At 39.3% G+C, this 27,834-nt stretch overlaps 1 protein-coding gene across 1 annotated transcript; it reads right to left on the bottom strand.

Annotated features, from left to right (window-relative positions):
- Window positions 1-77: 77 nt before the first annotated feature.
- On the bottom strand, window positions 78-27,834 carry elk4 (ETS transcription factor ELK4). Its single transcript, XM_042498290.1, has 6 exons — window positions 27,650-27,834; window positions 18,764-18,978; window positions 16,104-16,856; window positions 13,038-13,277; window positions 7,187-7,306; window positions 78-4,698 (listed from the first exon to the last, which is right to left on the bottom strand). Exons 2-6 carry the CDS (start codon window positions 18,968-18,970, stop codon window positions 4,600-4,602), a joined length of 1,419 nt encoding a protein of 472 aa, XP_042354224.1. The 5' UTR covers window positions 18,971-18,978; window positions 27,650-27,834; the 3' UTR covers window positions 78-4,599.

The following is a 27,834-nucleotide window of genomic DNA, read 5'->3' as shown; positions in this document are numbered from 1 at the left end:
ATACTATTAAAATATGACTTGTACCATCAGACATCAGACAATAACATATTTTGTCATGGCAGCATCCAGAGACATGATTCGTTAGAGATCTTTTATTATTGGTCTCACCTTCTCTTCCATTATAAACACTTCCTCTACACCTCTGAAATATCAATACGCCACTTAAGACAAGCAGCTTGTAAACATTTGAAAAAGCATCAAACAATAGAAAACAGGACAGAACAAAGCAAGAACTGTGTGTGTTATTTCTTTTTCAAAGGAGAATTTACATTTAAAGGTACGTTTCAGGGAGAACATCATCAGAAGATACAAATGAAGAAACATGCAAACAAAGAGTCCTCTAAGACTTAATGGAGGAAAGTTTTAAATGGGCTTTGGGAATATTATCCATCTATTTAATAGTTTTTCCTCAAATTTACTGCAAAAATGCAGTATAATTTACCAATTGTACTGGACTTAACTTTCAATCCAAATAAATTAATGTTGTATGGTAGTGCCTAATAACAAATCACTGTAAATCCTGTGATATATATTGTAAAAGATCAGATTCACTGTATAAAATAACAAGTGCATAATTTATCCTCCCTTTGGGAAAATATACATTTCTCTGTAAGCAAACGTCAACAACATTTCATCAAAAAAGGAAAATCTGAGTCATAGAAAAGCGACAGAATCCAATACTGCAGGAACCCCGAAGTGTGAAGTGCAAACGTTTCATCACAACATCTGCATGTACAATATCAACACTATCAAAAACACTTTACATATAAAACATAGATTCAGATTTCTCCCCATAAGGCTTTGATTCTCAAAAATAGCCAATGGCACCATGGGGCAGCCACCTCCCAAATCCACGAGAGGAAAAACAACAGAAAAAAAAACACATGCACAGAGAGAACACAAAATCAGAGAACCCAAGATAGCTCACATCTAACTATCTATCCTTACAAAAATAGAAATTAATCTTAAAATTCTATTGGTGTTACAGGAAAATTAATGATTACACAAAAATAAGGAACAGGTTTTATATATATATTTATATACTTTCTGAGTAAATTTGTTATCACAAACATTTAGAAGCAGGTTGGAAAAGAGACATGGCTGCCAGCTCTAAAACATGGCCTGATTAGATTTACATGCTCTGCATATTAATTCATTAAAACCTGAGGCAACATCGCTTTTCATGTGTTGCGTTCAGACATTTTTCAGAAGTATTTACACTTTTGAATCCCAAGCAAATTTGTGTAGTTTCTTTAAAAAACATAAAAGAGGCAGTGAGCAACTTGGTAAGAAATGTTCCACAAATTGCAAAGAATTAGATTTGTTTTTGTTGAAAAAAAGTTAGGGGAAAAGAAAAAAAGCAAGAAAAGGTATATTTTTAGCTTATAATTAATTATGTTAAATAATTATTATAATTTTGAGGACTTTTTCCGAATAATTTCCCTTTTAATTTATTATTATTATTGTTACAAACTTTTAGATAATTGTTTTCTTGCTAATTGACAGACTTCAATATGAGTCATTTTTGAGTAATTCGTTCTTTTGTTGCTCATTGCCTTCTTCCCATGTTTTTGAAGGAAATCAAACAAGTCTGCTTGGGTTTCAAAGGGTTAACCCATGGTGCTTACTGTATGTACATTTATGCACATGTAAGGTCCTACAAGCTGTGGCACAGCACATGAGCTGCTGTGCCCATGCACACACGCATGTGCGCATGCGCACACACACACACACACACACACACACACACACACACACACACACATACACACAAACGAACACACACCTCTGTGAAGTTCCACTCTGAACTTCTGCAGCTCTGGTTTGGTCTATGCAAAGATATGGCATTCATTCAAACAGGAACGCTGTCATGTTCTGTAAGTTCTTTGCTAACTTTACAACTCCGTCCACATGTGGGAGCTAAACTTGGGCTTGGCTGTGGTAAGGCACCGTATGACTGCAGGCTGAGGGGGGCAAATATCTGTTAGTTGAGTCAAAATGAGACCTACATGATTTGCTGGTCGTCCATCCCTGGGTTAGAAAGAGTGTGTTCTAACCAAGTTTCATGTAAACAAGTGCGATTTTCCACATTTACTGGCACAGAAATGCCGCTCTACCTCTGGAGTCTGTCTCTCAGACTTATGGCTTCAAAGTCATTTACAAAACAAGTGTAAACCTTTCATGGCTGATGGTCTGGAGGAGAAGAGGAGGGGGAGTCAGGGGAGGGTTTCTACAGTCCTCAGGACCCGCAGGGTGATGTGTTTGACATGGCTAAGGCTTGGCAAAGTGTTCAGGCTTGACTGTTCAGAGTCAAGCCTCTAAGATTTAGAGGTTCAGTCTGAGGTCAAATACCTGTGCTGACGCTGCAAGCAACATTCATCAGAGGCCAATCATTTACAACAAACACATCAGAGCTGATCTGTAGACAATCAACAAGGCTTCAACATCTGCTGTGATTCTGCTTAATCAGGAACTATTCTGCTTGGCTGTAGTCCTCAGTGTACTTTAAGGAGTAGTTGCACGGTTGGGAAATACTTGCCTAAAGTTATATGACGAAACTGCTATCACTCTCATGTCTGTTTGGTAAATACGTAGCCAGCACTGAGGAAACAGAGAGAGCAGCAATTTTCAAGTGATTTTCTTGTAACTTTTTACTAATTAGTTGCTCATCGCCCTCTTCCCATGTTTTTGAAAAAAATCCAGCCAATTTGTTCAGGTATCGGAGGGTTAATTGATGAACTAAAGAGGCTGGCAAGCATTTCTTAAGCCTCAATCCCACTGCACAAAAACCCAGCTAACATCTGTTTTTTTAAAGTAATGGGAATGCGTACAATGGGCATTCACACCTGGGTCAAACGACTGCAGACACTGCAGGGTTTTTATCACCTCCAGCTCCCATCGGCTTTGATGGGAGCGCAACGCCTGGGTGAACGCGCTAATTTCAGCTCCTTATCTGTCGGGATGCAATAACGCGCCATGACTAATTACTATCTGTGTCCTCCGAAGCAGTTCTGAAACATTATTCCAAATTAGTCTGCACCGAGTTTGAAAGAGAGACTGAACAAGTTAGAGATAGCACTAAAAAGTTTTTGCAGACCTCTGTTCATGCCTGTCCCTGATGTTACACTGACGCACTATACATAAAACAACACACACACACACACACGCCAGCTGACAGAAAGGCCGACTCGCTCTCCAGAGGTGAATTCAGTGGCAGTGGGAATGCAGCCACTCACTCATATTTTGTAGGTTTACCCATGTTTAAAAATCTTGCACATGCTTATTTTGGTGGGAATGTGGAAGAAGAAACTTAGGACAGAGCCAGGCTAGCTGTTTCCGTTTAATCTAAGCTAAGCTAATCAGCTGCTGGTTAGCATCCAGCTACATATCCACTGAGAAGACATGAGAGTGGCAGCGATCTTCTCATCTTACTCTCAGCACGAAAATGAACAGGTGTATTTCCCAAAAACGTTAAAGTATTCCTTGAAATTGTATCATTCTTCACCTTTTGTTTGAAAAAAAATTAAATGGTATTTTCTAACATGATGGCTGCCTTTAACAGTGCAGAGTTCATTCAAAAAGGCAACACCAGAGCAGTAAGAAATGCTGGATTTCTGTGCTGCTGCTTGCAGAGTCGATGCACAGAAAAGATTATGGCTTCTCTTTCGTTCATTCCCACCTGAAAGCTTACTGCTGGCAGCAGACCAGGTCACACTGGCTCTCAGGCTTATTCTACTGTGTACACACACACACACACACACACACACACACACACACACACACACATATCAGAGCATTTACACAGAGGCATGATAAAAGGTTCAGCTCAGATTATGGCCACATGTCATGATAGAAAGTGAAGGTAAACATCCTGTGGGATATGGCTGTAGAGAGCAGCAGGTCCATACTCAGGCAGGTGAGGCAAGGCTGAGAGCTGGGTACAAGATAAAGAGCTGCAGGTAAACATGCACATTATCAGGTTAAAGCACTACCCTTCAGCAAGAGCTAAAGTTAAGGACAGAGCACAACAAAAACAGAAGCACTGCCAGCGGGAGGAAACAGGTTAGTAACCCAGAACAGATCATGTGTGCGTGTGTGTTTTGGAGAAACACACACGCACACATGATCAGAGGGAAGTTCTTTAAAAGGAAAGATTCAGATATTTGCAATTCCACCTGTCTGAGTCTCCAAGAATGAAGAGGATTGTCGCTGCTGAGGGTCCACATGCATCAACTGTTGCCATGGAGATTCCTCCCTCCTTTGAACTGTTGTGACTGAGAATCCCAAGAAGCCAGACCAAATGAATCCATAAGTGCATAAGGAAGGATGGCATCAGTGTGTATGAATGCTGGATAGCATCCTCAGAGTGTAAATGTTCTGAAACAAGTCATCCATCAAACCTGGACTGCCAGCATCTGTCCGCACCCTCCCTCCACACAGCTGACTGTATTGTGATTGTGTGGCAGTGAACCGTAAAGCACCAGAGTGATGAGGAATGGCAACAACTAAGCTCCCACAGCATTGTCCTGGGTGTGGGAGCAGGAGATGCAACAGGAGGGGGGAGGTGTCCTAATGTGCTTTATAAGGGGGGGGTTAATCCTATGTCTTCTGAGGGTCTGGGGAGATGGGGCCTGGTGTGTTGGTCCCATCCATACTGTGTACGGGGATCTGGAACTGAGGGGTAAGGACCGACGGGAACTGAAACAGAGGAGAATGTGTTAGGACGCTTTGGACAAATAAAGACATGGAGACAGTCAGAGAGAAAAGAACTGATACTAGATGAAAGCAGAAAGACGGTATACTAATGAAGGCTTTCTCAGCTGGTGGGTCACAGACTCATTCTGAATGGGTCGCAGAGTGTAAGGTAATTTTTTTTTTAAATACCACTGCATGGTTGTATGCCATCCAAAATGCACCTATCGATTACATCCATTACACCCAAGATTAGTGTCACCACTTCAGTATCTGACCAAATGTCTCCCCTTCTGTTCCTCATCTATGATGTTGAGTAATGGCCGGAAAAGTGTTTTTGCAGAACATGATGTTATAGTTAACCTTTGACCTCTTGGATACAAAATGTCAGAACATCATCATTAAATCATATTTTAATAGTCATTTGTTTGAAAGTTGAGTGTATGGAGTCTTGAGTTATGGCCAACAATATGTTCTATGAAGTCACCATGACCTTGACCTTTGACCACCTTCAAATCAGTTAATTCTTAAGTCCTTTGTGGACATTTGTGCCAAATTTGAGGACACTCTCCAAGCCATCTCTAGACATCAGAAAAAGACGAATGCAAGGTCAATGTGACCTTGACAGCATCTAATAAGTTCATCCTTGAGTTGACCTAATCATTTGTGCTAAATTTGAAGGAATTCCCTCAAGGTGTTTTTGACATCACTTGCAAAGAGAGAGAGGAATGCAAGGTTACTGTGACCTTGACCTTTGACCACCAAAATCCCATTAACTCATCCTTGAGTCAAAGTGAGCATTTGTGCCAAATATGAAGAAATGCCCTCATTGTGTTCATGATAATAATAATGTGTTTACAAAAATGACACAAACAAGGTCACAGTGACCTTGACCTTTGACCTATGACCACCAGCTCTAATCAGCTTATCCTCAAGTCCAAGTGGATGTTTGTGTGAAATTTTGAGAAATTCCCAGAAGCCGATGTTGAGATATCGCATTCACAATAACTGGCTGGGAAGATGTATGTTCAGACAACCCGGAAACATAATGCCTCCGGCCACAGCTGTGGCTGACACAGTTGACATGAGTAAAAATATGGAGCAGGCTAGTACCAACATTGTATGAGGTTATAGGTTAAGTTTACGTTGTTGTTCATAGGCAAAAGGACAAGGTGTGGGGGAGGTGTCTGTGCGCTTGTGTTTGCTCATGTGTGTACACATTTTGTGTTTATGTACTGCCAATCTGTCAGTGTGTGTTGGTGCTCATGAGTGTTGCTCTGATCTCAACATACCTTATGTGTATATTTGATGTTTAAAGAAGGTTGTGATGACTGTACATAGTGTTTCTGAAAAATAAATTTGCTTGGTTTGAATTTTAGAAAAGTGGGTTGTGACTTCAAGGAATCCTTCATCTGCAAAATTATCATTTGTATAACAATTTCTCAGCTCTAATGGTTTTCTCACATTCCTCCACAGCGAGCAGAGAATCCAAAAAAGATGAACATTCTTCATGAATAGAAGTAAACAGGGACCATAATTGACAAATGCAAAACTGTATAATATTCTTTTACAAACTCTCACACAACTCCTGCAATATAATCCAAGTTTCATTTATCCAGGTGCATGGTCAATTGTAAATGTTTTAGCACTTTACCTTAAACATTTACAATTTAAAACATGTAAGTACCAACAGGTTCTTGCAAGGATGAGCAGCTGCCCGAGCACTCATGTGCGTTTGAACTGGGTTATTAACTTTGAGCTCACACACATATGCATGCTCGCGCAGGTGTTATAGCATAATGTTTTGATGAAAAGTCATGTACTTGTCCAGTACTCAGCATACAACTGGATACATGAGACTTGGCCTATACTACACAAGTTGTGTGAGAGATTATGAACTTAGTTTCCATTTACTTTACTTCAAGAACGTCCACCTTATTTGGATTCCCAATTATTTTTTTTTAAATTTTATCTTGTGTGCATATGATTCTTTTTTAATCATTCTGTGCTGCCTTCCTATATTCAGACATTTTTGCAGGTCTGCAGCACATATGACACTCATTATTTTTATCCCTCAGCAGCAGTTTGAGTCGCTATGTGGATAATCATTCATTTGGTCTGTTCACAGCCAATCAGACTGATGGATGAGAGGAGAAGCAGAGTGCAGAGTGAGTGAATGCAATCCCTTAGACCTAGCTAAATCAACCGCTTATTTTAAGTTAAGTGCGCTAAGTGCGCCTGGTGTTCTGCTGCTCCATCTGTGACAACAGTGCGCTCTGCTGTGCAATGAATAATGGCACGTTATAATTATTGAAATAGTGCTAGAAAATGTATTTGTGACTGCAGATGAGTTAGTTGTGGTGGCCCGCCACCAAATGAATGTGTGGAAAAACCTGAAATGGTTATTTTGCATGTGAAATAATCTATTGATGGGGACATGTGGGTACTGAGCTGAGACCAGCTGACAACCACTGCTGTAATGTACAGTACTAACCTGGAACAGGTGGGCTCCCTGGCGTCGTGTGGCTGGACTGAGGGGGGCGACTGGACTGAGCGTGCTCCAGAAGTGGATGTTAGACAGCAGAGGACTGGGAGTCAGCAACAGAGTGGGAGTCTGAGGATGGAGACAAACAAGACAGACACAAGACAGTGTTACTGTATCGGAGACCAACAGCATAGTAGACAATGGCTCATTTTAGATTTTCACAGATATACTGTATTTACACAGTAACTGGTAACACAGGAAGTGTACCTTCACCAAATAATGTTCCTAGGTGGTATGTAAGATATTTTTCTCTGGGTTAAGACTTTAAAAAGATAACACAAAAAACTGGCACATTTTGAGCTTTGATCCTACACTTGAAACTGAATTTAAAGGTCAACCCAAAGAAGAGTACAAACACCCCTCCAGCTGAAGGCAAAGGCTGATAAAATCTGATCTCCTACCTGCTTAAAAACTACTTTACTTTTTGGTGTAATTAATGCACGCAATCTACATACAAGTATTCTACATTTACTCACCTAGTAGCAGCAAAAACAATGTCAGTGAGAGGCACTATAGCTTGTCCCACCAGAAATGTAATTTATCATGTCCAATGCCGATGCGATTTAGCCGATGTAGGAAAAACACAAAGAAAAAGAAAAACCTAGCCTGATTCCAGAACCTCAAATTGCTGCTCATATCTGCAATTTATTCAGCAATTTACATAGGTCTGTTGGTGTTTAACCATAGTTTAACCATAGGAGAACAAAATAACAAACAGAGTTTAAGGAATGGGGGTGTCACCTTCCCAAATCTATGATAAATGGCCAGAGGTGTAGTGCTGCCAGAGCGCACCGCAACAACGCTCCACCGCTTCCTTTCTCCAAGTGAGGAAATGGCATATTTAATCCAGTCCTTTTTAAGCAACTGAAGATTCAATCATGACTTAAGGATATTTCATGCAAAGGAGATAATAATGTTCAAAGTTGTTATATTGATATTTAAGATGTGTTGATTGATTCATGACATCAACTTATGCAATGAGTAACATGTAAGGAAACATTCCACCTTCAACGTTGTCAGCAGCTGCTTGCTGTAACCTTTGAGCGGCACAGTGAGTTAAATGACTTTGTATGAGCCAGTCATCTCTTCTTTTTCTTTATCTGTGTTGCATTTACAAAGATACATTACAAAGCCAGCCTGGTAAAGTTGGCCAGCTTGTGTTGTATCTTCACCACCTGCAGGAGATAAAGGCTTGTTTGGCTTCGTTTCCAGAGTCTATCCAGTTAAATGCCGACACTGTAACTTTTCTTCTGAATGGATGTTTCCTTATGGGCTTCACTTCGTATGAAAATATGTAAAATGCTAACTACTTGTGCTTATTCACCTATATTGCTTAATGCCACACTGTGATATTTACTACATCTATGGTATTGTCCTCTACAGGGGTGTGCAAACATTTTCAAATGGGAGCCAGATTGGATATTGTGAAACATACCTAATTGTCAGCTGCCTCTTGCATCAAATGGGTTATTGAAAAGAAAAATCGCATGCAAATGAGACAAACACAACTGCTTCATTGTTACGTGAAAAAGTATTTAACTTTCCCCCACTCCTGTAAGCAGAAGTCCTCAGGGTTGACTTAATGCTTCTTTGCTGTGGCCATGTCTGCTACCTAGCAGGAAATGTCTGTTAGGTCCACTTTCAGTTTGTTTACTGTCTATTTATAAAACCACATCAGTTCTGCCAGCATACCTCCTTCTTCATGCATGTCTACAAACTGTATGAAAGTCCTGCCATTGTGAGGAGAAGCAAAAAAAGCTAAATAATACTGCTTGGTTAAACAATAATGTTGCTGGCCATATATAGCATATTTTGAATGTCAAGCCATGGGCAATTTAAAGTTTGTTTGAGGGCCACAATTGGCCCCCAGACTATGGACATGCCTGGCCTAACATAACTAAGCTCCCCGCCTCCTCCATTCTGCATGTCATAGTATCCCTGGGCAAGATACTCAACCCCAAGCCACTGTGTGAATGTCTAAAACCTGAGTTGCAGGTGGCTCTCTGCATGTGACTCATAGTATTAAAATGCTTTTTAGTGGTCAGATGACTGGAAAGGCCCTATATAAGTGCTGGTCTATTCCCATCTATTTTCAGCTAAACTGTGCATGTGCACACATCCGCGCGCCTGGGGCCTGCCTGTTCTGCTGAACTATCATGCAAGAGATGACAGACTAACTGAAGGAAGAGAAGAAGTGGTGCAAGGAAACACGCCAGCCCTTAGCTTATAATACATGTTTTAATATAAAAAATTAGGGCTGCACCTAATGATTATTTTTTTATCGATTAATCTATCGCTTATTTTTTCGATTAATCGATTAATCTATTGATTATTTTTTTATTGATCTAACTATTATTTTTTTAATAATCGATTAATGTAACAACAAATTTACCGAAAATGACATTTTAAAACACTGCAGAGCATTTTTCCCCAACAAAAAATAGCCCAGTCTTAACTGGTAATCTGTGTTTTACAGTCTGATATAAAGTCTCCAGAATAAAATTAATGCAATTAATTGATGCTAGAGCTTGTTCCACTCAAGTAAAAGGAATGTAGTGCAATCTACATTTAGCAATACAACAGCAAAATAAATAAAACAATGTAAAATACAAGTCACTTTCAGGAGGAGTAACAAAACAGTTACTCTTTGTTACAGTAACAAACCTCAAATCTACCAGTCCAACAAAACATCTTACAGTAAAATTAGTGCAATTTCAATAACACTAACATTTCTCTAATGGAGATGAATTCTAACTAGTACATTATTTCTGCATCAGAATAGTCCAGCCTTAACTGGGCCTTAAGGCATACTGCTGCCTGCTGATATAAGTGCAGTATTTTTCATATTTGTATGCCCATATTCCACTCATTTATGAAGTTATGCAAGCTCCTGCACAACTGACAACCCCATCCTGTAAATGTTTCAAAATAATGCATTGTATCAGCAACTGATGGTATTCTGTCCACAGACAGATAGCTTTTTTTTTGAAAGGGATGCAAGGAGGTTTTTGGGTTTTTAAATTGGGCTCGGCCCATAACTGCTGCTGTACGTTAGGCTGGGGTTGGTCTGAATGTTTGGGCTCTAATGTATGGGACCTGTTGCTCATCATCCCTGGGTTTGTTATTTTTTACTATCACTTTTAACTGGGTCTACAATTAAACGGACCTCTGACAACAGAAGAGACACTGGATAGTTAGTCTTTTAATTTTGAGAATGAACTGTGGGGTCAAATTTCAAATTAAAGGGCTGTTTACAAGCTATCAGCTGTTTTAATCCATATGCCTCAGGCAATTCGTGATTGGCAGAGATCTGCCCTCTGCCTGAATTTCTTTTTTTTTCTTATTATTGTCTGTGTTGGGATGTTTTTAGGGGCGTGTACCACCACAGTGCTAAGGTGAGGATGGGGCTTTATTAAAAGGTATCGACCAGATGCCAGATCATATGCAGCTGGCATCCAAGAGACAACCCAATGGAAACAAATACCCACAAATATATCAAACAAGCATGAATCTGGGGTTTTTACTTTCACTTTTTTTGGCGAGTGTGTTAACAAAGTTATAAACAATCCCTCGGAGTATACCTTTACTGATGATGACTGACAGTAGAGACAAACTCATGCAGATGTGGGCAGACTGGCAGTCTGGATCTCATGATCAGACCTGACCTGACCCACTGGGGAGGGACAGAATAAAAACTACATTGTCTGAAGCAGATCTGTAAGACATCTGACATGTTGTCTGCAAACATCATCTATGGGAACAATCAAACACCACAAAAACAAGCTCAAAGAGGCCTCACAGATTACTGCTGCACTGCTGCCACCTGCTGCTCACTGTCAGTTAAATCTGAAGGTTCTCTGTAAAATGTCAATTCCTATTCTGTCCAGTTTGACAAAGAATAGCAAGGCAAACTCATCATAACTATTAAAAATACATTGCCTTTTTCTCTAGCCTTGTTTTTTGTTTTTAACATTTATGTCTATAAATGGTAGAAAGCCGATCTAAATTACATTTTCACTTCAACAGTCAGACTCAGAACTAAACTGTGTCTACGTTTATGATGGAAACTCCAAACAACCAATATAGTAAATGTCTAGTTAGTGACTTTTTGAATAATATCAAAACAACATACCTAGTTGAAAACAACTTGATGCACGGCTTCCACTGAGCTAAAAAGAATTGAGTGCTTATAACTTCTGTAAATAACATAAATAAAAAGTCTGAAAAGTCTATGCTTTGCTGTTGATTATGGTGTATGGCATCTCTTGACAGGCAGAGAGGAGCAAAGACAGAGAGTTGGAGAGTTGGAGAGTGATTACGGCTGCAGTCTTTGTGTTGTTGTGTATGAAGCAAGTAAACACACCTGTGTGACATCTGACCTACAGAACGGATCGGACAAAGCTCAACATAGCCGATCCAGATCAGTTAAAAATGCCTTGCAACAGTCCCAATGTCAGTCTTTGAGATTGAATCAGAACATCCCTTGTTATTAAAGCAGCAAGAAGTTATATTTATATTCAGATAAAAGAGAATATAATCACACAGAACAAAGATTAATTGAAGGGGTAGAAATAATGACCAGATTTTTTAAAAAGAGCTAAAAAAAAGTATGGAAACAACTTTGTAGGCGTTATTAAATACAGTCAGCATTTTCACAGTATGGATAGCAAATAAGAACATGTGACATTTCTGCTCCTCAGTTTAAAAATAAAACTATAACTGAGAGTTAATGAGTGCCCAGTAAAAAATAATAAACCCAAAACTGCAGTGGGCTGATCAGTTTTCACATAAAACTGGCAACATCTGTCAAACATCATGTTTCATTTCATCATCATCACTTCATGGTGTTTGCAAAGATTTGACATCGGCAGAGTGCTGCCACCCCACACAATCACCAGTGTTATTGCATATTATGCATCCATTATAGTGCTAGCTTAAAATTTTTTTGGCTAATATTAATCTCACACTTGAAAGAGTCTTGTTACTTATGTTACTAATTTTCTTGTTTCACTATAGTTTCACAGCTGTATGTTTCTATTCTCTATCCCTTTGTATATCTGTAGTTTTTGCACACGTCATGTTATAAGTCTGGCATTTAATTGAACTTTATCTATTTATTTATTTATTGACTATTTATTAATACATTTTATTATGTTTTAATAGATGGTGTTATCTATTTCTATACTTTGCGCTCTTATCCTTTCATTGACCTTTTATCCAACATCTTCAGTATTTTATTTTATCTTATTTATTGATTATTTTTTTTTTATTACTATTATTATTATTACTATAATAATAATAATAACAATAATAATAATAATAATAATAATAATAATAATAATAATAATTTTATTTTTTATTTTTTAAAAATATTTTTACTTATAGGTTTTGGCCTGCCTTTGGTGTTTCCTCACTTATGGCAGCGTTTCTTCAGTTCTTGGTTTTAATGTGTTACTTAAGCACTTTAAGTAACGGTCTTGCTTTTTATCCGTGTGCTTGTGTCTTTGTGTGTATGTGAGTGTGCATTTGTGTAACTTCTGGCTTTATTGTACGAAGCACTTTGTGGTACAGTTTTGCTTGGATGAAAAGTGCTATGCAAATACATTCTGATTGATTGATTGATAAACTACTGATACCTATCTAAAGCTATGATTTATCATTTCCATCACTGAGTATTTAAAGTCTGTTTGTACCTTCTGATTCATATTGTCTGTGATGTTATAGAAATGTTTTGCTGAGTTGATTTGAACTCAGTGAAATGTATTTCAGTATTAATGGGGATGACTCCACACACTCTTACCTGCAGCATGGCTGGTGTGAGAGAGGCAGTGGGTAGAGAGGGGCTGCACAGGTTCATGGGGGAGAAGTCAGAGGTGGTGACCAGCAGAGCTGGCGGGCTGATCTGCAGGATTTTCGGTGGCTTGCGTGTCTTTCCTGAGCTCAGAGTGCTGACCGTGGTGCAGCTGCTCAGTGACGATGAACTGGTCTCAGCGTCCACCAAACTGGTCTCGTCTCCTGACAAACCCATGCCACTGTCCATCTGGTGGACAACACACAGAGGACAATTTCTTTCATTAATATCATTTTTTTCAGTTTCAACAGTTGTTTTCTCACTTAAAATGTCTGGGCCAGTACAAGAGGTGTGTGTGTGTGCTTTAGGTAAACGTTGCGCATTTAATATGTTCGCAGAATCAGTAAAAAACAGAAATGCATTCTGATTTAAACTGCAATAATTGCCCACTGGCAGTGTCATGGTCTAATGTGATGAAGAAAATACACCAACACTGTTGTTATAGCAGAACTGAAGTGAAGCCACTAACCGGTTTTGTTTGTCAATCAAAGTGAAATTAAAAGCCTGTTGAATTCAACTCAATTATTTCCTGCTGTGTTAGCAGTTTAGGATGTGGTGCTGTATGGTTACAAATGAATCACACACTGTATACTGAGCTATCATTTATAAAACAACTGATATTTATAATAAAATAAATCACAGGGTCCAGTCATAGTGACACATCCACAGAGATTCATCACATGACTCTGTTCCCTCTGCTCTAAAATGCTTCAGCATCTTTCAGGTTATTGTTTATGTTTTCCAGTCCATGACTGTCACAGCTCTCATAGCATTGTTTCTGGTCACAGCAGGCAAATGTTTATAGTGAACATGACCTAGAAACCCACTGTTTACTACCTGCCCAACACCAAACAGCAGACAGACACAGTTAAAACCCAGCAGATGAATATAGTGGAGCATTTAGCAGCTACAGAGACAGATATTCCTCTAAGGAGACCAAAACAGAGATAAAAGGTTAACTAAAGGTTAAGGTTAAATGACTGCTAATGTTGCTCCGTGTCTATGGATGTGTTACAGGCGTTTGCTAACATGTTCACCATAACAGCTGACAGCTGATATTTCTTTAAAGCTTGTTTGTGCTGCTTCTTAGTGGCTTAAATTCTGTTGTTGCAGGTTTAAAGTTTTGAAAAAAAAGAAAAAAAATCAAATCCACATTCATGCATACGAACTTAGAGGATATTTATTGATAAATTTCGAGTTTAACACTGAAAAACGGAGCCATTCTGCTTCGTTCGGACTGTGTTGGTGTATTTTGATCAGATGTGATTGACAGCATAAGCAAACCAGCCCACCACTGTCATCAGATTCTGATTCAAGAAGACCCGACCAGGCAATCTGATTGGTCAACTAGGCATTTAGAACGTGACCAAATTTAGCATGACAGGACACCTTCCTCATCACTGAAATATTACTACACTATTTCCTTGGCAATACTGTAACTTTCAGAGCTAAATCAAAAAACAAGAGGCTACAATACTGATACAAAAGGGTTTTAAAAAGTTTTATTTTTGTAATTATAACAAAAGAAACTGTCTTTAATGAATATAATTTATGGTTCTGTTATATTGCTGCTAGACTGCCTCTGTTAACATGTGTGTGCCTCCCTTTTGTGCAGCAAGCCGGAGAGAAAAAGGTTTGTGACCGCAGTGAGAATAGCTTTTGAAAAACTTAATGTAAACAAACATAAACTGAAGCCGAAAATTTCATTAAATAAAACATGTTGGGGATTTTAGAAATGGTTCCATCTATCTTCTCCAATGAATTTTGACTTTTGGACTTCACAAAACTCTGGAGTGAACTTTAATTGGAAATATTTGTACACACCAGCTGTGGCAGTGAGTCAATGACATGTTGATATCTTAATAATAACCTATATGTGAAGTTTGCAAACGTAGTAGCTTAATCTGTCCATGGAAAAAAAAATTCAGGCAGATTTCTTAGTTACTGCAAGACTTGGTCTTGTTTTTCTGTGTGTGATATTCATTTCATTTTGGGAAATCCCACAATAATCTACAAAGCATTAACGTTAGCTCAAACTAGGTTTCACTACACAGGAGTGTGACTGATTATTTTCCAGTTATTAGTCAGATCCCCCCACCAGGAAAAAGTGCTTTTTTAAACATGAATTTCCAAAGGGGATTACATTTTTCTGAATACCAAACTGGAAGTTAGCATAGCCCTGGTTCCCTCATCAAAAAACTGATGGAATTCTTTTCACTTTCAATCATTGCAGAAAATAAGCTCTGTGGGAACAAATGTTTACGATACCTACAAGTTTTGTTCAGCAAGATAATTTTCACTAATGAACACCACTTTCAGGATTTTTGAAGCCTCAGTGCAATCACCAGCAGTAAAAAGCTTAAGTTAGGCTGTAAACAAAACTACACTACAGCAGCATTGCCAACACTACGAGACTATGAAACTGTGCTCAGAGCAGTTCGGTGTGATGACGTTTTGTCGTCTCATTTAGCCACTTGTTAGAAACCGCCCTTTAAAGACACAAAAGTTTTAAAGTTCACAGTGGGGTATTTTCTGATGTATTTTATGTCGTAGAACAAAACGTGAAGGTCTCTCCACACCTTTTTTCAGGGCTCTAACCAAAAGCACAATCAAAAAACACACTCCCTTTGACATGAGGGAACTAGAGGTGCTGAAATGCTTTCCAAGTGTTAGGAATCATTACTAAGTTACTCTGTATGAATACATTCTGAATCTATCTTTTATTTTGTTGGGAACAATCCCACCACAGTGATGCAGCAAGGACAGAGGCGCTTGCACTGAGGTCCATAAGCATAACTGAAGTAAAGCACACCCTCGCGTGTAATATTGCTTAATGCACAGAAATACGAGACATTGCCCAACACATGGAGCAAGGACAAAAAACAGAATATGTCAAATACATAACCAAAACTTTACGTTTATAAGGACCCAGAGATTACAGGAAGAAGCTTTCAAGTGTGGTATTTCATCAGTTATTTAACTCCCATGGTGTGAGATCCGTGTGTGTATACTAACCTTCTCCTGTGCGTCTGTGGGTTCTGGTGCCTGAGCGTCTGTGGGCTGAGAGGATCCAGACTCGATGTCGCTGTCAATCACCAGCTCCTGGGAGGAGTCAGGCACTAGGCTTGGGGACGGGCTGGCCGAGATCAGGTCGGGTAGGCTGAACGTCGGCTCAGATGGGCGGATGTTTTCAAATGGGTATACAGACTGGGATGGCAGGGAGGAGTGAATGTCCTCTGCCCTCAGGGTTGGAGCTTGCAGAGGATTCAAGTGGTTGGGCATCAGGTCCGGCTCTATGACAACTTCAACAGACGCCGACGGAGCTGGCTTTGGAGGGGTGTTTCCAAACTTGATGACGGACGGCAAAGCAGTTTGCTGCAGCGGCTGTGGTAGCGGCTCCTGGCTCTGCGGTGTGGCAGTGACAGCTCTCTTGTCAGCCATCTTCTCTGCTGGGTTCTCTATTTTGATGGACTTGAAGAGCTGGCGTCCATTTTGCAGTGAGTTGAGGGTAAAGGAGGTGTACAGGCCAGAGTGGATGTAGTCGTTGCGGTTCGACGGCTTGGTGCTGGAGCCCACAGCTGCCGTGCCACTGCGGTCACCTGACTCACCCTCCTGTCCAGTGCCATCTCCCCTCTTTGACAGTTGAGGGACGCCCCCAGCAGCCACATCCCCGCCCTGCGTTCGGGTAGCAACATCTCCTTTCAGGATGTCAGGATAGGACACAAAGCGATAGACAAACTTCTGACCGTTCACCTTCTTTATGATGTTCTGTAAGACACATAGGAACAATGGAACAATTGCAGAACAGGTCATGATAGTTAACCCTTTGAAACCTGAGCAATTTGGCTTGTTTTCTTTCAAAAACATGGAAAAAGCAATGCTCAACGAAAGAAGAAATTATGCAAAAAATAGCAAGAAATAACTAAAAAATTCAAGAAAATTACCTGAAAATTTCTAAAACAATAAATAAATAAATAAATAAATAAACAGATTTTTAAAAAGTCACACTGAAGCAATTTCAGAGCAAGACATTTTAGTTAACCCTTTGAAACCTAAGTAATTTGGCTTGTTTTCTTTCAAAAACATGGGAAGAAGGTAATGCTCAATGAATGAAGAAATGATGCAAAACATGCCAATAAAGAAAAAAAGAACAAGAAAATTACAGAAAAATTAGTAAAACAACCCCGCCCACCAAAAAGTGAAACACCAACCAAACAAATAAACATCAAAGGCAGACAAGATTTAGGAAAAGTGCTAAAAAAAAATTACAATCCATCTGTAACATAAGTTTAAATAATTAATTATAATATTCATGACTTTTTCCTCAACGTTTTTTCCTTTTTTTTCCCTTGACATTTTCCTTGACTTTTAAAAAAAAACAAACACCAATTTCTTGCAATTTGTGGAACATTTCTTACCAAGGTGATCATTGCCTTTTTCCACCTTTTTGGAAGAAATCACACCAATTAGGTTTCAAAGGGTCAATATAAATAACAAAGTTAAAAGGTACATCATTATCATCTAGGCAGAAAACATACAGCGAGGGTATGAACAAGACGCAGTATGCATTTACTAAAGAGGCACTAGGGGTAAAAAATAGAAGAGTGAGACCAAAAAAAAAGCCCTGTACATGGGACAGCTCTGTCCTTCCTGTCTGTACCAACCCAGCAGCCACTAATGCTGCAGCCAAACATACCAGAGCAGCCCTGCCCAGAACGCCCACAGGGGCAGACTGCGCTGCTGCCAAACCACAAGCAGAGTGGGAGACAGACAGCTCTCTCCCTCTGTTCGACATGTCACTGAGCAGCGGACTTGAAGCATTCAGAGATGTAATTAACTCGTGTTTTGCTGTTTGCTGGTGTATTCTGGAGGAAACAGTCCCCTCCGAGTCTCCGGCTGCTGCTTCAAAACAACTTCCACATCATGGAATTGGTATAATGATGACTGACAATTAAAATCTGATCTCATACCACACCATTTGATCAAACTAAAAGTAAAAACAACATAAAAAATAAGTGTGGGTGATTTTTGTTTTTTTTAAGCAATTATTTTTCCTAAAAGTCAATCTGGGAGTCTCAGGTACACAGTGACCACCTTGACTTCCTGTATGGGGCCAAGTCAAAGGCTGATCAGGGATTGACCGTATTTCTGTTACTTGTATTTGAAATGTGTATTTCAATTACTTAGGAGTATTTTGAAATTGATCATATATATATATATATATATACATACACAATTTTTTTCTAGATGTGCTGCAGCTGACAAGCAGCCGAGACGTGCCTGACCAGCGCTGCTCACGCAGGCTGTTTGGCTGCTCTTACTTGTTAACATGGGTGCCGACATTCTGACATTGTTCTGCACACAGAGGCCATTGTCAGATGTTCAAAAAAAACTAAAAAGTCTATAATTGGTCAGATGTTTGAGGGAGTTAGTTAGGGAGTGCATCCAATCAGGTTTCTTGTGGGAATAACACGGCTTAGAACTGTGAGAACCACAATGTGTGGGGCGCAGGCAGCGGCTGGCTGTTGGTTTACCCAATGCTGGTCTTGTGGTGATAGCATAGTTACTGTGTTCTGTAAACTAAACACCAAAACACTGAGTTTAGGGATAAAATACAGAGCGGTGATGTTCAGTCTACTGTGTCTTCTGCAGGAAGGAAGTTCTGATTTGTTTACCTTGTCGTAGTAGTATCTGAGAGCCCTGCTGAGTTTGTCATAGTTCATGTTGGGCTTGTTCTTGCGGGCTCCCCACAGACGGGCCACCTCCTCTGCCTGCAGCAGTTTGAACTCCCCTTCCTCATTGGTCCAGCAGATCAGCTGCTCATTACTGGAATCCAACAGGAGCTGGAGAAGGAACTGCCACAGGGTGACAGAGTTGTCCATGTCTCTCACTGAAAAAAAAATACAGAGTAGAAAAACCATCAGCTTCATGAAGTGATGCTCACAGCGTAACAATAGGCAGGCTTTCATTAACCCTAAAATTACGCAAACTGAAATGGAAATATGAAATACACCTAATGGAAACACGTCAATTAGAAAAAACTCCTCCAAAAAGTTGCATTTTATGTTTGCATTTGCCACCAGTGGGGTAAGAGTAATATGTTTGTCCCACAACAGCAGAGGCTTTATGTTCTCTGCAATTAGGCGGAAAAACATATGTGCATATATCAGTATCAGCACCGGCAATCGGCCAAAATGAGTCAGAACATATTGGCAAAAATTCAATATGTTGTGCCTACCTAGTTTTAACTAACTGAGACAACAGTCTGACGCTGCTGCACTGTATGAATGTGAGAGCAGCCTCATACTCAGAGGTATCCATCAGAGGTAACTGTCACCAGCATCACTTAGTGATTCACCAAACTGACAGTGAATATTCCCTTTTCTTTTGTGCCTCAGATCTCAGCGTGGAATAGCAGTAGGCGATATATCAAAGCCAGAAAATATTGTCGTGTCATTTTTTTTTGAGTCACTGGCAGAAGACTAGCTTCAGCGTTTGGTCTCTCACACTTTCCTATGGCTCCTCCTTCTCACAGACAGACACTCACACACACACACACACACACACACACACATACATACACACATACACACACACAATGATACATCACACATACTCTTCTTCAATGTGATTCTAAATGTATTGTTTTATTTTATTTATTGTATGCACTTAATGTACTGCTGCTGACTATGCAAGAATTTGCCCCTTGGGGGACAATAAAGATTTCTTGACGTTGACCTCTTCCACCCATCCAGACCACTTTCTCCTGGATGATGATGTGTGAGCAGGTGAGGCGTGTGTTTTTGTATCGGCAGGGCTACAAACCACAACTTTTTAGTTGCAACCACGGAACACCAGTGTGACTTGCAAATATTAATATAAGAACTGAAGAGCCCTTACTTTGTTTCCAGCTCGTAGTGAATAAATCATCATGTTGAAAGGCCCAGTGGTTACAGGCTAACTTTGTGCTAACACCTAACGTCTAACTTTCAACCGGAAGCTTCAAGTTCACAGCAAAAACAACGACACGCCGGGCATGAGACGAGCTGGCTCCCTCAAAATAAAAGCACAGCTTTGATTTAACTTTATTTGAAGGGTACTTGATTTAACTTTAATATATGACAGCAGCTATTTTATTTAACTTTATTATAATGGAACTTTATTATAATGGAACTTGATTTAACTTTGATATATAACAGCATCTACTTTATTCAACTGTATTGTAACTGTGATTCATTTAATATTTTTTGTATTTTAGTAGTCCACAGTAATTTAGAGGAAATTTCAAAATATCATGATATATATTGTGTATTGCAATATTTCAGGTATTACCTCCTTGTCATATTATTTTTACGCCATATGGCCCAGTCTTACAGTGAAAGTCTTTGTTGTACCAATACAGAGCAACTTTTTTAACATCTTCCTGTTTCTCTCTTAAAATGACAGCATGTTTCTTTACCACAAAAAGGGTCATGGCCTTGGCAATGCCATGATGCTGGTCTGATCTATGTGGATCACATGATACCAGTGACATTAAGTAGCCACGCAACGCAGCACTACATTTTATATAAAAAGTATAGTTAAGTAGTACAAAGAGCATATTTTGCATAATGTTATACATAATAAGGGATTTTTATGAGCACATTTTCAATAATATTCAAAACATTGTATATTTAAAACTTTTTTTGAAACATTCTGTTGATTATTAACTGACTCCAGGGCTTGAAGAGTTTTTCTTTAAATTTCATAACTTTTTAAGGAATAATGTGGGAACCGTGTTACAGTGCTGAAGAAACCACAGAGTCTGTGGCATTCCTTAAAAGTATGTACCAACATCTGGTGCAATTGCTATAAATGACTACTCAACAGCCAAGGAATATGAGGCTTTTATAGGACCAGGTGCACTGTTTGGTACAAATGCTGTTCCCTAATGTGGTTCCCACTTTTCAGGATGATAATGCCGCCATATGTTCTGCTGAACTAATTCAAGAGTGAGCAGCTGGAAAAAGTCAAACACCATATACGGTTCAGGGTTTTCAGTTTTCCAATGACTTAGGCTGTTTGGATGGTAAAGAGGGGACCTGTTCGCGTTTGGTCAATGATACTGAAATGCTGTCACATTAAGGCATGAGGTCACATCATCTATGTAAAGCCAGTTATTGGGAAATTAGAAAATGACACCTTGTCATGAATAATTGTTTTGCACTTATCACAGTGACGTAGCTACTGACTAGGCCAAGCCAAGGCCAAACATCTTGTTCACATCTGGCTTTAAAAGAGCAACAAAACACCATGGCCATGAAAATGAAATGGCCCTTTGTTTGAAAGGTAAAGAACATTCATGTATCTATGAATTATTATTATGATTAATCTATCTTTTTTTTTTGTTTTTATTGATCTAACTATTAGTTTTTTATTACTCGATTAATATAACAACAAATTTGACCATAAATAACGTTTTAAAACTTGTCATTTATATTTCAATATTTTATTCAATCATCTTCAATCATGACAGAACATACACTGCAGGGCATTATTCCCCAACAAAAAAATAGCCCAGTCTTAACTGGTAAGCTGTTTACAGTCTGATATTAAGTGTCTCCAAAATAAAATTAATGCAAGAGCTTGTTCCAATCAAGTAAAAGAAATGAATTGCAATCTACATTTAGCAATACAACAGCAAAATAAATAAAACAATTTAAAATTCAAGTCACTGTTAGGAGTAACAAAAGAGTTAGTCTTTGTTGCAGTAATACACCTCAAATCTAGCAGTCCAACAAAACATCTTACAGTAAAATAAGTGCATTTTTGCAATGTCACTGCTGCGTCGCTGCCTGCTGATATGAGTGCTGTATTTTCATATTTATAAGCACAAATTCCACTCATTTATTAAGTTGTATAAGCTCCTGCACAGCTGACTACCCTGTCATGTAAATGTTTCAAAATAAAATGCATTGGATCAGCAACTGATGGGATTCTGTCCACAGAAACACTGTAACAGGGCTTTTGTTTTGAAAGGGGAGCAAGGAAGTTGGAGTCAAACACATCCTTGTATTTCCTATAATTTAAGGTTGTAGACATTTTATTTGTCTGCTTGCTTCTGATGCTGAGTTAAGCCTATGTGAATATCTATGATCATGTTCATGATGTGTCTTTTTGTCTGTTTGATGTCATTGTTCAATAAAGTTTATTCAAAAATAAATAAATAAATCTTTGTATTTCTTCATCTTCGTGACGGAGAGACTTTTAAAAGGCTGTAAAAAGTGGTATAGAGTCAATATAATAATAGTCTATTTCTGCTGACAAAGGTGCATGTCATGCATAAAAGAACGGTGAGCCTCGTTTCTCTAGATGTGCTGCAGCTGACACGCAGTGGAGACACGCCTGACAGGCACTGCTCAGGCGAGCAGTGTGCATGGTCAAATTTGATAACATAAGTGCCAAAATAAAAAACGACACACTCGGCCCTGCTCTTGCTCTCCTGACGCGCGCTGTGTGAAACCGGCCTTACTTCCTCCTTGCGTGGATGCACGTTACGGAAATCGGCGCATTTACGTAACTGATTACGTTGACGCATCGCCCCAGCCCTACAGCCAACTGATTTTAATTTTGATATGAGAAAACCAAACAATACTACTTTTTAGAAACAGGAAGACAAAAAATGGAAAAGTATCCATTCTTCGTTTTTTGTTTCAATAATAAAAATTGGAATGAAAAATACTTGTCTGATTTTTTTTTGATGTGCTAATAAACGGAAATCAGGAATTGAAATACATGTGTGGAAATCTGTCTCAATTTTACTTTTGTTGTGATACGCAAGTTGTTGCAAGTAGTGTACGGCTCATAGATATTAGAAACGTAGATACCTCATCAGCCGTCATGATGCGTCTGCACGGGCACCATATTGGAGAGGTCAAGCTCCACGAGCAAACAAATCCATGTGTTTAGCGGGATGTAGATTTCACTACAAACACTGAAAGTGAACATGACAGTGGTTACTTGTTTGAATAAATTACAAATACTGAAGGGGATCTAATCAGCTCTGTGTTGTGCACTGTGAAATATTTTTATTTTATTTAAAGTTTTTTTTAATGATTTTGTCAAAAGTTTTTTGTAAAAATGTTGTCAGTTGACCACTGATATAATTGTCTCTTACCTAAGAGAAGAGCAAAAATAAGAAAACATTGCAAAAACAATTGTGGATACAAACATAATTAAGTGAAAATATGTTTGTATATCACTTCTTGTATGAGGCTCAGACAATGCCCATCTGGCATTTTCTTTGTTATTTTTGAGTGCCTTTGCTGCTATCTTCACCCGTTTTTCAGCAAGAGTAAGGTTAAAGGTTATAGACACCAGTGCACTCAGAAAATGTTTCCAGACTGGAAACATTACAAACTGGCATGATGTGTGGCCCGGGAGAGCAGGGCTCTGCAATGGGTGATCAAAACCATCCAGGTGCCTGCACAGAGCCCAAAGGACACTAAAAGACAACACCTACTCCAGCAACAGCTTGCTCACCATGCTGCCAACTGGCAAGCCATATACAAATATCGGCACAGAGCAGGATCTTTCCTCAGGTTATAGACTCCTTAGCTCATCCTTAGCTCATCCTCCATACCCGCCATAAGGTAAAATGTTTTTTTCCTTGTGTAGTATAAAGAAATTTGAATAATGGAACTACTACTTGCATTTGTTATGCAAGCCTGTGTTGTAGAATGACAATCAGCTCACCTTAACTCAGGTGTTTTCAGTTTGGCTGTGTGGGTGTGGTTTAGAACAGGTTTGACTGACAGGTCTCTCTCTTATGTGTTACACTGTTTGATTCTTTCAGGTATTTGGCACTTTGTTTCCTCAACAGACTTGCAGTCTTTTGCACCCCAACCCAATCTGCACCTGGAACAGGCCAGCACCAGCATGGGAAACTGGTGCATCCTGCTTGAGTGTTTCATACAAGGCAACCTAAACCTCAGCATTATGCTTCAAGCCTGTCGCCTCAGCTAGGTGCACCTCTGGAGGCTCACATAATTACATGCTGTCCAGAGAGAAGTGACAGTTTCTTTTCACCAGAGGAAAGGCCTCCTGCTGATAAACAACAGATGAAAGATTGGAGGGTTCATGCTGAGAGTGACAATGAACATGAGCTCTCAGTGGGTTTAACTGTGTACAGCGAGGGTGGATATTCTACAAACATCAAATACTACACAACTATTAAGTGTCTCCTAGAGAAAAGTGTCAATCTTTGTCTTCAATACACCTGGAAATTGTTGCCTCCTAATAGGTTTTTTCCTGCCTACTATTGGCAACAGACTCTGTAACAGGCTTGTGAGCTATGTGCTTCAGGTGTATGCTAAATGTATCTGAATGCATTTGAAAGTTGAAAAACAAACCTTAAGTTTTATTTAAGATTACTGTTGTCTCGGGCTGGGCGATATGGCTTTAAAATAATATTGCCATTTTATAAAGGCTATATCGCGATACAAGATATATTTCTCGAAATTTTTAAATGTCTTTTAAACTAATGTTAACTACTAAAATGAAAATGTATTATATGAACTGCCGTTACAATAAAGATAACGCTACTGTCATATAATTTAGTATAGTTATAATTAAATAAATCAAAGCCAGACCCATGGTGCTTTTATTTTGAGGGACCAGGCTCGTCTAGGCCGCAAGTGTCGATTTTTTTGCTGTGGACTTGGAGCTTCTGGTTGACAGTTGGATCTTAGCATTTGCAGACAGTTAAACAGATACTGCAGCGCCTCTAACTGTGAGGATTCAGAGAGCGGGCAACAAACTAACAGCTCTCCAGTTCATATATTATTAATATTTGCAAGTCGCTCTGGTGCAACGTGGTCATAAAATGTGACTAAATACTGACGGTCTGGAGCTCTGCAAAAGTCCTGCTTTACGCGTGTGTGTGTGAGGAAGAGGGCTGCAGGAGAGAGGGAGAAACCAAAACGCCAGGGGCTTGTAAAAACGATGTGACAATTCATACTTAATGTCTGCGATTTACCAATTTTAAAAACTGCAAGTGGAACAAGCCGCAATACTTTTGAGTGTATTCAATATATGCCCCACCCCTACTGTCATCTATTAGTTTTGAGCGATTAAACAAAAATACTGGCTATCAGCGATTTGCTGAGTACATCTGCAGTTGTTTTGTTGGGAGTCAATTTTTGTCTTTTTATTTTGCCAATCCAACAGTCTGTCTGAAGAATGAGTGAGTCACAGCTTAGGGAGTGGAGCACCAGCAGATAGAGACAGCAACACAACATTAAAACATCCGGTTAATTTTCAGAAAAAAACACTCCGTGTTTATGTCTGATTGCATTTCACTTAACTACATCGACAAAACGTCACAATAAGCGGATCCAGGCCTCCAATTCCCCTGAAACTACATAGTGCACTTTTAAAGACAAGTTTGCAGCTTGCATTTAAACCCCAAAAGGTAAATGCAGTTTACTTTATTTGCAGAGGGGAAATATAGTTTGCCTTTCATGTATTGCTAAAATAGAGGCATAACCTGTCATTTGCAATTTGTTCAAAAAGGGAAAAAATAATAATTAAAATCATAAATTAGGTTTGGTGAGAAAAAATCTGAGATCTTATTTTTAGGCCATATTGCCCAGCCCTACTTCACATCTAACTCAGTGAACTGAGGGTTAATTTTGACCAAATTAGAGCTGGTGATTGTTGGAACAGTAGAAAGACGGAAGACTGAAGATGGGTTTGGCGAGTTTTATTTTGTTTCTATCAAATTTGAATGAAGTGTTGTTACGATGAGTAATCAAGGCAACTGAACTAATCTTAATGTAGTCCAGTGAAAAAAAGAAACTTTATAAAATCAGTCTCCCATTCACTGGAGACTTTATACTTCATGACATCACAAGCTTGAGACTTCCTTCACTGGTTTCTGGCTTTGAGAGAACTTTGACTGAACTTGTCTAAGCCATGGAAATAACATGTTAGTATAAAGGTGCACTAGTGCTTTTACCCTAGAATTGCACTGTGGTGCTCACTATTATAGTGCAGCTTGATGTGACTTGTTATGGCCAGCACGATCCAACGTCAGTAATGGTAAGGGCTGCCTCCCACATGGCAAATGTTCTGATGAGGTGTCTTGTGTTTTGGTCCAGTTACTGAACACACTAGAGAGTGTAGCAACTCCACTATACTTGGCTATGCAAAAATCAGCCCTTCTGTCCTACATGATCATGCTTATTTTCAAAGTTTATGGGATACATCAATGTATTATCAAGCAAGATATAGATTCAATACTGCTCATATCCATGTTGTGTTAAGTTGCGTTATATAACAGCATTTTTCTGAAAAGCCAAGCCAGTAGCTCCAGTGCTATGTGCAAAAAGTTAATGTACAGCCCTGCTTTTTATTTGATATAACTTTACATTTTCATATTGTGCAGCTGTATATTTCCAAACAGGAAAAACCCCCTGTCTTTGCATTTTATTTTAATCACAGTTTGTTTCTGTAAAAGTGCCTGTGACATCTCAAATGTGGCTTTGACTTGCAAATGAACATGCATTGTAGCCCATTTCAAAGAAAATACAGAGATTTTTTTTTTTTTTTTTTTTTGTCCATTTCGTCCAGCCCTAACTTGCACAAATGTCACTTCTGGGCCCACTTCTTCATTGGAAAGATTTCTATTTTTCTGATGCTAAGTCTTCATCTTTAATCTTTAATCTTGCCTTGCAGGTTTTGTGTACAATCGTCTCGCAATAGACAGCTCAGCTTCTGGCGGTTTCTCATATTGCCTTGAAAAGCCACACAAGAGGTTATTATCACTAAATTGACACATGCGGCTTTGTGACATTAATCCCAATAATAACTGGTATGTGTTGCTGGTTTTTCATGCGGTATTGTTGCTATTTTGTCCATGTTGCAGACTCAATGTGACTTGTGCTCTTCCTGTCAGTATGTGTCAACAACTCAATGTGTGTGTGTGTGTGTGTGTGTGTGTGTGTGTGTAAGCTTCTTATGAGGACGAGTAAATCTGCCCTGACTCATCCAGACCTGCTGGCTTGGAGACACACCCCCCCACACAATCTGTTCCAAACTATCATGTTAGAGCCGCTGATATCGGAGCAAAAATAGGACAGCGTCAAACGGCGGCTAGCGAGAAAGATTACCAATGAACGTTATGTAACGTAAACGCCTGACACTGACAGCAAACGTTACCCACGGAGCGTGGAGATAACGGCAACGAGGTCTAATCAGTCACATAACGCGGGTTAGCCTATTGGATGTTCGGACTGGAGGGATTGGTTCGTATTGGGAGATAGCCCCGGCACCCACACACCGCAAAATAAAAGACCACTTGTTGATGAACTACAGTAGTTTCGTTACCGTCAACACACACTCTGAGTCATCCCACGCAGTGTGAAGTCACAACGTGAAGCTCAAACCCATCTGTCATATTTAACATGCGTGTAAACAGTCGACGAGGCGAACAAATCACAGCACCGACGTTACTTTGCTGGAACTTAACTGAAAGTTAGCTGTTAGCTAGCTCCGCATTAGCTTGTGTGCTAACATTTTACCTCGCTCGTCCAGCCCGATGAATCTCCGAGTCGTCGAGCCGCGTCGAAATATTCCCAAAACATCGCTGGAAAGCTGTCTAATGTGCCATAGGTCCAGAAACAAGTTTCAAACAGAGTGTGGAGGAAATACCGGAACATAAAATACATTAAAGTGCCTTTGGCTTGTACTGACGAGAGCCTTTGAA

The sequence above is a fragment of the Plectropomus leopardus genome, chromosome 2 (genome assembly GCF_008729295.1).
Source record: "Plectropomus leopardus isolate mb chromosome 2, YSFRI_Pleo_2.0, whole genome shotgun sequence".
Lineage (NCBI taxonomy): Eukaryota > Metazoa > Chordata > Actinopteri > Perciformes > Serranidae > Plectropomus > Plectropomus leopardus.
This window is presented reverse-complemented; position numbering and strand designations above follow the sequence as displayed.

What these genes read in the sequence shown, in the direction of transcription:
- elk4 (XM_042498290.1), bottom strand. Translation starts at nt 18,970, where the DNA reads ATGGACAACTCTGTCACCCTGTGGCAGTTCCTTCTCCAGCTCCTGTTG. An exon ending in TCAGATACTACTACGACAAG is followed by an intron (nt 16,857 to 18,763) that starts GTAAACAAATCA and finishes TGTGTCTTACAG; the next exon opens with AACATCATAAAGAAGGTGAA. An exon ending in TCACACCAGCCATGCTGCAG is followed by an intron (nt 7,307 to 13,037) that starts GTAAGAGTGTGT and finishes CTCCATCCTCAG; the next exon opens with ACTCCCACTCTGTTGCTGAC.